General features: G+C 45.1%; 1 protein-coding gene across 4 annotated transcripts in view; it reads right to left on the bottom strand.

Moving 5' to 3' along the window:
- SEMA6A (semaphorin 6A) overlaps positions 1 to 12,876 on the bottom strand; it is a 128,187-nt gene that overhangs the window by 49,415 nt on the left and 65,896 nt on the right. For 3 of the 4 annotated variants that reach the window (XM_047728980.1, XM_047728982.1, XM_047728981.1), the window contains exons 2-6: positions 12,692 to 12,829; positions 10,188 to 10,305; positions 5,568 to 5,628; positions 4,542 to 4,604; positions 3,742 to 3,843 (exon numbers count right to left, since the gene is read on the bottom strand). In XM_047728980.1, the coding sequence (XP_047584936.1) occupies positions 3,742 to 3,843; positions 4,542 to 4,604; positions 5,568 to 5,628; positions 10,188 to 10,305; positions 12,692 to 12,791 (444 nt within the window). In that variant the 5' untranslated portion in view covers positions 12,792 to 12,829. Of the gene's footprint in view, positions 1 to 3,741; positions 3,844 to 4,541; positions 4,605 to 5,563; positions 5,629 to 10,187; positions 10,306 to 12,691; positions 12,830 to 12,876 lie in introns of those variants that run through there. The other variant, XM_047728983.1, reaches the window with a different exon arrangement.

Raw genomic sequence — 12,876 nt, 5'->3', positions numbered from 1 at the left:
CAGGGACCCTTAAATCACAGTATATGGACTCGTCGTGCGGGAGGAGCGAGGTGTTTCCTGAGCAGCTGGGAGTGGTGTCCAGTTGTGTTTTTTGCCCTCAAGCCCCAGGAAACTGTTTCAGGGAGATAGCAGAAGTTCTGTCTTCTCAACTGCTTAGAGATAGCTCCTATTAAAGCCCGTCCTATCTGCTCAAACTTGTTCACAATCCCAAAAGCAGTTGTAGTAAAAACACATATTTTTAGGGGAAAGATGTTCAGGTGAGATAACCTTTAAATGTACTCTTCTCCCCTCAGCGCACTTAGGAAAGGTTTGGTTTTTAAAAATTTTTTTAATTTTTTTTATCCCAATAATAGCATTGTGTTGAACTGTGACAGACTTTGTGGTTTGTGGGTCTGGCAAGCATCCAGAAGTAATGCTTAGTCCACAGTGATGCACTGGAAATGCCTTTTCCCCTACCCATGCGTGCTGTAATCCTGGCAATGGGGAGACCATAGACAAGGGGGGATTTATGTTATTAAGTGTGCCTACTTCTAAAAAAAAAAAAAAACGGAGTCATAGCTATAGCAAGTCAAAGGCAAGAAGCAGTGAAGTATTAATGTTTCGGTTTATGAGTCTGGAAAGGTCCAGAGACAAAACAATGCCCTGGTGAAATCCTCTTTCCATGAAGTTAGAACTAATCCTTGTGGTAGTCTCCAAATCTTAGACTTAACAGCAGCCCTTGGAAATTAAATCACCATAGGGTACAGGTAATTATACTAAGAACCAGCCTGACTTCCTGCACAAGTTGAAGAGGTTTAGAGAGCAGGAGGGGAAAGACATGGAGTATAGTTTTGGGTTTATAGTGGGTGGCCTGCAGAGTGCTTCCCCAGGTAATCTTATTTGCGGCCTGTAATCTTTCTGATACATTCGGTTTACTTCTGTTTTAAAACTGTGCAAACTGGGGCATAGTGCAGAGGTGGGTACCAAAAATTTGTCACCGTCCTGCTTCAAGTTAGTATAATCCACTTGATACCTCTGTGCTAAGAGACTTGGGTTTGGGTTTTTGGCGGGGGTGGGGGGGGGAAGATGGGCCATTGTTTTTGCTTTGAACCCGTAGTCCTGATCTATTCATAAAAGGTGCTTAAGAGAGTCTGTCCGTTCTTCCTGCAGCCAAGTACATTCTTGTCTTCTACCGTCAACAAAGCCCTGCTGTGCCCTGAGTCTGAAAACACACTTCTCTGAGCACTGCCAAGGCAGACAGGACTGTGCGGGAAGAGCGTCCCATGTGTGGTTTCTTAGAGGCCCAGGCTTCCGAACAGGTCCCAGCAGGTGTGGCTAGAACAAGGGAGAGGTGACGGTCTCGCCACAGGTGAGGCGTCCCGGGGAACAGAACATGTGTGGGGAGAATGAGCGAGACCACTCCTGGTCTGTGTGTCACAGTGCCAAGAAAACCTGTCATTTGTCATAAAAGATAGCTTTCCAGCTAGGGAATTGGTTGGGAATTGTGAAGAGCATTAATCTTAATGAGTCCTAAACAATGACAAACGGGGATGGAATATTAAGTGGGAGAATGAGAGTCAGAATGTCAGCTATCACTGGCCAGAGGAAATGTTTGCACTCACTGCCTGCTGCAGACCAAATAGGTCCTGTTGTTACTAGAAAGTCTGCTATTTTAGGACAGTGTTTTTTACATTAATTTAGATTTTTCTGAATTATCACTTACCTTACCTTGCCACTGAATATTTTTAGTGGGTCCCCTATGTTTTGTGCCTGGGGTGAATGCCTCCCTTGCCTCACCCTAATTGCTCCCTTGCAGGTGCCCATTTCCAAGTGTCAGATGGAAGTCGAGCGTGAGGTTAATAAGACAGACCCTCCCTCTGATGTCTGTGTGAAGGCTGAGGGTCTTTTTTTCCCCCTAATTTTAAAAAATGATTTTATTTATTTATTTGACACAGAGAGAGAGATCTCAAGTAGGCAGAGAGGCAGGCAGAGAGAGAGAGGGGAAGCAGGCTCCCTACTGAGCAGAGAGCTGGATAGGGGGCTCAGTCCCAGGACCCTGAGACCATGACCTGAGCCGAAGGCAGAGGATTTAACCCACTGAGCCACCCAGGCGCCTGCCCAGGCTGAGGGTCTTTTAAAACTGTCCCACGAAACGTTGCTTTGGATATCAGCCCATCATTTCTCTTTGCATTCTTTACACCCTGGGGCTTCACTTTATGCCAGTGATACCCAAATGTGTATTTCTCTCCACGTCTCTCCCTAAATCAAGGCTTACCCATCCATCTTCTTGTTAGCTCTGCCTGTTCACATCTCCCAGGCAGTGCTGTCCACAGGGCTGGGCGTCCTGACTGAGCGGGAACCCAAGCCCCACCTTCTGAAAACCTGCTCCCAGCCCCAGTGCTCTTTTGCTCTTCCTCCCGGTCCCAGTGCGGGCAGCTCCATCCATCCACTTCCCCAGGAGCAAGCACAGCAATCATTCTTAGCCCCCATCTCTCCTTATCCTGGACTGCTTATCCGTTATGACGTCCTACTGGTTTTTGTCCCTTGAGTAGTTCCCGAATCTGTTCTTCTCCCTTCGTCCCTAGGGGGCACCTACCTCTCCAGTCTCTGCTGGTACTACTTGTCGCTTCAGAGTCCAGCACTTAGACCCACAGGAAGTTTCTCAAGCTCAACAGACTGTTTCTTACTCAGTGCCTTTGTTCCTGCCGTTCCCCTGCCTGGAATGTCCTCCTCTCTTCCTTTGGCCAAGGTCTACTTTAAAACAGAGGTTAGGCGCCTCAGTCCCTATTACCCCACACAACTGAACAGAGCACGTGTTGGGAGGCACTGGGTCAGGCTCTGGACGGTCGTGGAGTTTGAGGGTGTCTCCCGGGCTGGGTGCGTTCATGTTCCCCATGTGAGAACTGCCGCAGGGAGCATCTCCAGAGTGGGGTGATCTGCCCCCTTCTGGAAGCCCTCTCTGATTCTCCACCTCAGGCTAAGGTGAGCACCTTTCCGTTGTTCTTCCATAATGCTCTGCCCCTCATGGAATTATAGTTTTCTTCTCCCTGTGTGGCTTCCCTAAGGATGGAGACCCCCTCTTTGTCCTTACAGCCTCAGTGCCTGGCCACACGAGGAACACAGTACATGTGTGCGGGAAGAAGGGCTGCGGCGGGAAGGGCGGGCGAGGGGAGCGAACAGACGTGGGGCTGCTTCAGCAGCGCCTCTGTCCGCCACTCAGAACTAACTTGATCTGTTAATGCTCCGAGACTTAATTTTGCTTTCTCTTGCATAAAGGCCACAGTGGCGAGTACTAAATGGAATTAAACTTCTGTATTCTTAGAAGTCTCTCCTAGAAGAAAGCCCACAGTTTGCACTGGTGTGTGTTTGAGATACCTCTTAAAATAGGAGTCACTCACAACCCAAGTGTGTTTTTGTGCTCAGAGAGGATGGTGAGGTGGGAGGGAGAAGGTGGGAGGGAGAGAGAGGAAGTCCACATGGTGTACATGCAAGTCTGTTGGCACTCTGAACAATGAAGAATAGGGTCTTAGAGAAACGAACTTTGCTGGGAAGTCTCCTTAAAGATGTGTCAGTCAGTCCTGCACAAACAGGAAGCTTAGGAGCCTGCTCAGAATCACTCATGTGGAGCAGTACATTAAGTCCAGTGGGTGAGAGGAACCCAGATGGTGTTGAATTACCCCCTTAGGTCACTGCAGGTACACTCACAGTAAATCACGGAATACCTCCGGCCCGTGTGGTTCCAGCAGACAAAACTGCACTTACCTTATAGTTTCTGCAGGAAGGGTTGAAGGCATTCGTTCCACAGACAAACAAAGTATCATCGTTTTTCTTTAGAAGAACTTTAATAAAGTTGTGACACTCATCCTGAAAAATAATTCAAACTCTTTTGTATTCAGTCTGGCCAATAGAGAAATCCATCCTTCCCCGTCTCCCACCATCTGCTGACGGTAAGGTTAAAGAGTTCCCCTGTTAAGAATTCGAGCGCCTCCTGATGTTTAACCAAAAAATGATGTGGGCAACAACTGCTTTTTTTTTTTTTTTTTTTTTTTAACAGTAACTGAAAGTACAGGGTAGAGAGAACGATCGTATAAGTGCCAACCTCCCACTGTATTAATTTTAATGCCAGATGTCCCAAGGTCCCTTGCTGGGCAAGGCTCCTGGCTGAAGTGTGTTTTTATGCTGTTCTGGGACTCAAGGTACAAACCCCTGTCTGTCTGCGCAGCTCTCTTCTGAGCTCTTCCTCGCCCTCCCCAAGGATTCAGGTCTGTGCGGCGGGCTACTGGCGGGTGCGCTCAGAAGAGCTGGGGCAGTGGGCTTGGTGTCCATAATCCCTTGTGCCCCTAAGTAGTTCATGATGCAGCCCTAGCAGCTGTCGTCATATTTCATCACATTAAAAGCAAACTGTTTTTGCAAATTAAAGCCTTCAATAAGTTGATGGAAAAAGCAATTACTGGGGGAAAAGGGACTAGCACGATCCATTCCACATCACGGTCTACGGCCGGAGATAACCGTCAAAAACTTAACCCAAAGTGGCAGCTGCAGGAGGAATGAAAATTGCCTACCTTATGTTTTCCCTTCATTCTGCATGTGTCTACATCAGCCTGTCTAGATTTCCATGTCAGTTTCTGCGGGGATCAGGAAAGAAATCAATTAGAGCCTAGAGGTTCTTGCATTTGATTTTAGAAGTTAGAGTTCCCTTGAGATGGTGGCTGAACATATATTTATGGAAAGCTTTCCGCACCCTTTCTCCATGATTAATTCACCATAACGACAAAAGATCGGAGATGGGAACCGTTCATTTAATTTTGAACTCCTATCTATTCATTAAACTACAGAATGAGCTTCTTCTCCTTGAGATAAAGATGAAGGAGAAAAGGAAAAAAGAACAAACAACGGCATGGAAATTTCTCATAAAATATCCAAATCAACTTGCTAAACGATGCTCATTTTGATAAACTACATGTCCTTGCCCTTTCCTTTCAGTTGATAAATCAGTTTTCATAAAGCACGCTTTTTCCCTTAAAATATGGAAGTCATTTACTTAAACATAAAGGGGACATTCACTTTCGGTGGACAAAGGTTTAATTCAGGTTCCACTCCACGTAAATTCATGGACTGAAGGGATCGTCTACTTCTGTGGCAGATTTTATTAACTAAAATACCTCCATGTGGAGTTATAGGGGAAGCTTAAGTTATATTTTATGTCTTTCTGAAGTGGTTAATGATTAGATTCCTGAGCCACAACAGGTAAATCAAACTTAATACTGCAAGACGTGGAAACATAACATTGAAACATTTGTGGGGCAAAATTTTACATATGAAAACTGTTATTTTCCTGGACAAACATGGTATTATTTTTTTAAAGGAATTTGTAAATGACCTAAAACCCCAGAGGACACAGGCACACATATTTGGTGAATAAACTTTGAAGTAGATAGCTGTTTTCAAACACGGATTCACCCCACGTTAGTAGGACCGCAAAAAAAAAAAAAAGTTCCAAATTATTCGCTATGTCATCTCACTCAGTGCATTTCAAATACGTAATCCCTTCTAGAGCTATCCTAAATGATGGTTTTAAAACTACTTACTTTGCTACAATAGATTTCTTCTGTGTGTGAGGTGTCCATATCAACAGTATAAATATGGTCCCTGTAAACAATGAGAAATTGATACAGTGTCAGGTACAGGAGTCAGGATAGTTAATTTTCTCCTGAATGAGTGTCTGTCTCATTCAAGGCAAATAAATCCATATCCACGTTATTAGAAAAGAGACCTCCACATGCAAGAAAAAGGGAACAGTTCAGCCTGCAAGAGATACCCCTCGGTCACACTTTGCTACTTCCGACAAGTCGTGGCATCTTGCTGAGAGGGACACCTTTTATGAAAACTTTGCTGTTGTCTCCCTCATACCAGTACTACAATCTCTGTATGTATGTAGTTCAGGAGAGAGGACTTTGAAAGTGAAACTGTCCCAAAACCCAGAACACAGGTGGGTTTCCCCATGCCCTTTCAGTATCTTCCAATCCATGTACCAAATACTTGGTATTCAACAGACCACCTTCCTTCATCATGGGAGCTAACAAAGAGCTCATCTCCGGCTGTTTCTCCCCGTACGAAACTTATTTCCGGCCTTAGCTTTGATGATGTGATTGACAAGAGGGGAGATGATAAAGGTGAAATTATTTCCAGAAAGCACTGTTTTCTTCACACAGTGATGGTCAATTAAGGTCTAAAATGTGCTTGAGCTAAAGTTTACATTTCTTGCTTCTGTTCACCTTCCTGTTCTGCTAAGAATCTGGTTGCCTTTACGATCTGCTGCCAATCTCCCCCTGGAAGGGAAGAAACAGAATCAGCAGCTCAGGTGTGGGGCTATATTTAAACATCCCCTTCTGTGTGAGCTGAGTACAAGGGCGTTTTTGTCTGGGATTCAGAAGAAAGAAAAGAAAAGAACTCACTCAACTGAGGAGATCGGGGGCTAGTGAGGGAAAGCAAAACAGCTCATTTTCCCTTGAAATAACATTGACTTTTTCTAAAACGCAGGAAGTCCTGGGGCTGGAAAATTACCCACAGCTTTTAACCAGGACCTCAAGGCTCCCATGTACTTTTAGGGTGCCTTATTACTTAAGAGAAAGTGGAGAGAGTGGGGAAGGAAAAAAAAAAAAAAAGAAAGGAATGATCTGCTGTCAGGATTCTCTTTAATTCCCCCTCCCCCCACCTTCTTTGGAGATCTGCTACTGCTTTTAGGAAAAGTACAACAGAGAAAAACAGAAATATAAACAGGCTTTCTCACGTGAAAATAAAAGTTGGAGGCAAGGCGATTGGCTTACAGAATTTCCTTGCAACTGTGAGCCTTTGAGCTGTATGTGTGTGTGTGTGTGTCTCTCTCTCTCTCTCTCTCTCTCTCAGGGTGGTGAGGGGGAGAATGGTGAGCCTGTTTTTGTAAATTGCTGAATTGGGAAGTTCTTGGAATCTCAGTAGGGTGCCAGAATCACCCTGCCCTTTAATTTCAAGGCAGTTTTATTGCATTCGTTTATTACTTGTTTGACTTTATTGGTGGTGCTGTGGGTCAGGCTCATTATTGGGATGGAATTGCCTATTACTTTGGTATCAGGTTTGAGATGACTTTGGGTTTTTCCTTGCCCTTCCTCCCCTGAAAACTTTAAGTAGGAGCAGAACATATGAATTGTAAATTAAGAGCTGATTAATATGCACTGGCAATTCCTCTGAAAGCTTTGGGATTGCCCCCTTCTGGCATGGCCTGTTTATGTTAATTAGCAGTTTGGAGATTACACAACAACAAAAAAGAATTTTCAAAATGGATAGTAATAAGGCAGGATTGAAGGGTCCCTGCCATCAAGGCTCACTCAGTCTCTGGGTTCTGGATGGGACTTGGTTTCTGATGACTGACTGACACCAGTTGTCTACGAGAATCAGGAAGCCTATTTTAAAAATAGAATTCTGTGAATGAAGTCTTTTGGACCACTGCAGTCTTTTTCAGTATCCAAGAGAGCACACTACCTAGCAAACAGAAAGCACACTTTATGCTAAACCTAAGGCCGTGGTGGGCGGTTATTCCCTCCTGTCCGTGTGTACATCCCAGGATTCATAAGCTTCTGAATTCAGTTATTTGAACACAAATTGACTTAGTCTGAGGATTTCCCTCTTCCCCCCACCTGTAGTGAGCAAAACTGAATTGTGTTGCCGTGGTTTGAGCCTGGGGGAAGGACTGGACTTCGCATCGTGTCACTTGCTGCCCAGGAACTGGGATATCTCTGGGCTGTGCTGGGAAAAGGCAGGGGAGAGACCCTAAACATAGTGACTAGGAAACTCCTTCAGGAGTTTTCCCAAGGGTGAGTACTAAAAGCAGGTTGCTGTGTGTAGAATGGAAACCGATAGGTCAGTGCAGGGGTCTTACAAATTTGACCTTTATGAAAGGCAGGTCCGTTCTGACCTCAGCAGTTTTAAAAAACTTTAGTTTTAAAAAAATGAATGTGTTTCTCCCCTTTTCCCCCCTTAAGTTTCTCCTTTTGGCAGGGGGGCACGGGGAGGATAACACTGTCTGGATTTTAATGAGCTGGAATAACTGTCACTTTTTAAGTTTACACAGCACTTTGCTCCTGACTCAGGGGCCATCCTGGACCTGCAGTCCACACCCGCACTAAATCATCAGGTACGAGGATCGTCTGTTATCCTGTTTTCCCCCTTAAAGACTGAATTGCAGACTGAATCATTCATAGAAGATTCTTGACTCAGCCTATTTCTCATAGATCCAGTGTTGAATCATTTGTTTTGACCAGCCTATAGACAATCGACTACACGTGTAATCTTCCAGTGCTGCTACATTTAGGAATCCAAAAATGATATTTAAGAAGGAACTGATGGGGGCGCCTGGGTGGCTCAGTCATTAAGTGGCTGCTTTCAGCTCAGGTCGTGATCCCAGGGTCCTGGTATCGAGTCCCGTACCGGGATCCCTGTTTATCGGGGAGCCTGCTTCTCTCTCAGCTCCTACCCCCCCCACTCATGCCTCTCTGTCAGATAATTAAATAAAATCGTAGCCCCCCCCCCAAAAGAAAGAAGGACCTACTCTTCTACCAGAGGGTCACCTGCTGAGTACCTCATTGCAGCTGAGGAATACCCACGCTGGCTATGTTCCTGCGCAGAAGCTGGGAGAAAGTTACTGCCAGGACCAGTGGTCCCAGCTCTCCTCCTCAGCAGGCTGCCCAGTACTGGGAGTCAATGCCCAGCTTCTAGAGCAAGGCCACACCACTTCAAATCCTGCCTTTGTCATTTTGGTCCCAGGCATTTCCCCTTCCTCTCCCTGGGTTTCTTCCTGTAAGACGGGGAGATAATAGCTCCTTCACTGAACTAGGGTTCTTTTCCAGGATCGAATGAACGAACATTTGTAAAGAACTTACACAGCACATACAACTAATATGTAACATGTACGTATTTGTGAAGTACAGTTGTTGGAAAGGGCTTCGGCATTGCTCCCTGGGACATGTTGAGGGGTACTCGCAGGATATTGTAATGTGGCCATCGGTTTTTGGTTTATGTCGCATAGCTTTTTGTTTGAGAACACCTAAGTGCTTTAGAAGAATGAACCACTGCTCTTATTGACCCGTTCCTTATCCACACTCACAGCCATGCAGGTATCACGGACATAATCTCTGTTTCTTCTTCCCACTGTGCAGTGATTACTTGGTGTGGACCCAGGTGAAGATCACTGTGGAACCCCACAAGATAGTGTTCCTTGTCGCTTTTCATTTAGAATTTTTTTGAATGAACTAGGCACCTCCAAGACTGGGGATCTTCCATCGTTAAAACCCCAAGGGACTTCTTAAAATAGTTTGACGTCTCATTTGAGAGAGGACACATCATGGCCAGAGAGGTCGTGGTCCAGGTTAATGAAGAATAGAATTAAGACAAAAGCCTAAATCCGTATGAGCCCTGTCTGGGCTGTTTTCTTGCTATGCTATTTAGCCCTTAAGACGCGGTCTGTTTAAATGACATTACCCAGTGGTTGAGTATTTTGTTAACTAGATCCAAATTAAAAACTCTTTTAAAACTGGTGCTACTGGGGCGCCTGGGTGGCTCAGTGGGTTAAAGCCTCTGCCTTCAGCTCAGGTCATGATTCCAGGGTCCTGGGATAGAGCCCCGCATCGGGCTCTCTGCTCAGCAGGGAGCCTGCTTCCTCCTCTCTCTCTGCCTGCCTCTCTGCCTACTTGTGATCTCTGTCTGTCAAACAAATAAATAAAATCTTTGGGGAAAAAAAAAAAAAAACAAAAAACTGGTGCTACTGTCATTCTATTGCAGTAATGATATATACTACAAACTCACTACAAAGTGACTATTACACTTACACACACACTGGATAATACATGTTTACACATTCGGGTTAATTTAACAAGTATCAAGGACAGAAGTGCTCTCCTGGTTGCGCAATTAGCTATTTGCATATATGTTCAAGACAAACAGTGGATTATTTAAGTCTAAGCTCTAGCGTATGCAGACATTTCTATCTAAATCCACCTGTAGTTAAACAGACACAGAAAATTTTGAAAGCATGATTGACCAACAAAGTAGCCTTTTTAAGCTCAGCAGTTCGTTGTTTGGGAACGTCATGGTCTTTAAAATGCTGCATCACAGGTATGTTCAGATCTGAGCCCTCCAGACGCTCTTCAGGCAGACATGAGGGAAAGGCCACTCACCTAGCAGCAACGTAGAGGGTTCTGTTCATGGTCATAATCATCTGGATGTCCAGTCGGTGCCTCTGTGTGGTGTTCCGTCCTGGCTTGTGGCCCACAAACACCGGATACTGTTTTGTATCTGTGAAAAGAAGAGATGGGGCAAGAGAGGGAGAGGAAATCAAGCCAGGAATTGACAGGGTAGGGAGGGGAGGGGCCTGGCCCCAAAACAAAACCATATTTAAGGGCGCCTGGGTGGCTCAGTGGGTTAAGCCTCTGCCTTCGGCTCAGGTCATGGTCTCAGGGTCCTGGGATCGAGCCCCACATCGGGCTCTCTGCTCGGCAGAGAGCCTGCTTCCCTTCCTCTCTCTCTGCCTGCTTCTCTGCCTACTTGTGATCTCTGCCAAACAACTAAATAAAATCTTTAAAAAACAAACAAACAAACAAAAAACCATATTTAAGTCAGTCCATGCCACCCCTTTCCCTATCCAAGGAGTCTTGTTATTTTAGGAAAGTCTGTGATAGATGGGTGCTCTGTGAGGACGATCAAGTTACAGTTTCATTTCCAGATGATAATCAGCCCGGACTTCTGTTTCTCGGTGTCACAATTTCTGACTTGTCCCTCTTTTGGGGGGTTAAACTTGCAAGTGAACCCTTTACATGAAGGTGCTCTTTTCTTCCAGTTTTCTTTTCATCTTCTTTAGAGTGCTAAGCCTGAGGGGCAGCCTGCCAAAGATCTTGTCTCCGGACAAAACTATTTCAAAGCAGCTTTCCCATCAATCACCACAAAGGCAATGTGGTCTGGAGGCGAGAACCCTCATCCAGGAGCCAGAAGAAAAATACAGTCTCCACAGGCATCCAGTTGGAATAATCTACTATTGAAGGCAGCCCCGCTACATTGGTTGGCATTCTAGGAACTGTGGGAAGTTCACTCTTGAGTTAAGCAATTGGCTAATCTCACAGAAGCGGGGGCTTTGACAGGACAGGGTCAAACGGAGTGTAGCCAGTCGGGTGATCTGGAATTTTCCCTGACTTGGAGATCCGTCAATGAACATATTTCTGCTTTCCTCCTGTTCTCTTGAGCTGAGAGTGGGCAATTTGTAATAATATCTGACCTTTAGAAATACCTACATTTCAAAAATCTCTCTGCCTTTAAAGCTACACTCTCCAGAGCACTGGCAATCCTCCAGAGAAACTCAGAAGGAAAGAAGGATGAGTCATATTTAAAAATGTTTTTTGGGGTGGGTTGTAAATAATGGCTTGAAACCCATTCACAGATTCATGCTCAGACCCCAACACTGGAATCCCCCAGAGTCTCTAAGCATTACTCACAGTGGGTATCAGAGAGCCTTGGTATATTTGACTCACAGTCAAGCTTGGTATGGGATTACCTTGTGCATTCCCCTGCACCCTCGGAAGTTTCATTTACCCATTCATCAAGGAGCTTGCTAAGATAGTTCGTGTCCCTCTACTGTCAAGGATTTGAGTGTCCACTGACATTTCCATTTTCAGCAGCATATTTGGGCTGGGGACTCTCCTTTACAGGGGCAGCAGAGATCGAATACCTATCCCAAATGGGGATTAATAAATGCGTATGAAGATTTGGTACCTTGAGTCAGGTGGACTGCCTTTTCAGTCATTTTGAACTACACAGTTTGGTCCTTAAGCACGCCCTGACTTTTGTGCACTCATTGTCTTCTGTGCCAAGTCCTGCCAGCTCACTTTCATGAAATTCTTTCCCTTTTCAGGGACTATCCAGCAGAAAGCCACACATTGATGGTTCTCCTTCATATCCCCTATAGCTAAAATACTTTCCTTAGGGTCTGTTCAGTGTTTGTTTTGGGATGGCTATGGGGAAAATGGATATTTGGGTGAAAGGGCTCCCTTTCACTTTTTATTACGATAAAACATTTTGTCTTTTGGAGGGAAGGGAAGGAAGTAGTACATGGGCTGTTGGATCCCATGTGCAGGTAGGACTTTTCCTCTTGAATAGTCATCTGAACTCTTAATCACATGGCTTTCTACCCTTCACAGTGAAGCAGAGACCAAAAGACAGTTATAAATAGTTAAAATAGGTCCTCTGTGAATCCGAAGTCCAGCAAAGTTTTTACCTCTAAATCTAAAAGAAGAAAATAGTGTTTTTTCTTGTTCTCATCTTGTAACAGTGCCCACATGTTAACCACACGTGAGAAGGCATGCTCCGGGCGATACCCACATGGTAGTGATACTCTCCCACTCCTGGTTTCCGGGCACGATCGAGGATGGCCTCCTTGTCGTGGCCGGACACTTCATCAGAGGGACTTGAGGAACGTTTCAGATCCTACACACATGTTCACACAGGGGTCACCCCAACAGTATTTAACTGAGTTACAGAACAGCCATCTCCCCAATTTGATGAGACCCTGCTGTTGTCTACTAGCAAGTCTCCTGTTTTATTAAGTTTTAGAAAAGGTGGGTGTTTTGCTGGGTGATGCAGCCTAAAATGCCCACAGAAGGAGTGAATGACAGTGATAATCGTGGGTACTTACAGTTGCCATGCGAAATACTGATTGGCTCAGAATCTTCTGGGAAGCCAGCCCCAGCGAAGTGTAGCAGTGTGAAATATAGCAGCAAGGCTTCTGACCTCATAGTAGTTCAGCGGGGAGACTTTATTTCTCTACTTCACCCTGCCAGAGAGCAAAGAAGGATATTATTAAATATATATATATATATA

The sequence above is a fragment of the Lutra lutra genome, chromosome 5 (assembly GCF_902655055.1).
Source record: "Lutra lutra chromosome 5, mLutLut1.2, whole genome shotgun sequence".
Taxonomy (NCBI): domain Eukaryota; kingdom Metazoa; phylum Chordata; class Mammalia; order Carnivora; family Mustelidae; genus Lutra; species Lutra lutra.
The sequence above is the reverse complement of the archived record's forward strand: the minus strand, read 5'-3'. Positions and strand labels throughout refer to the sequence as shown.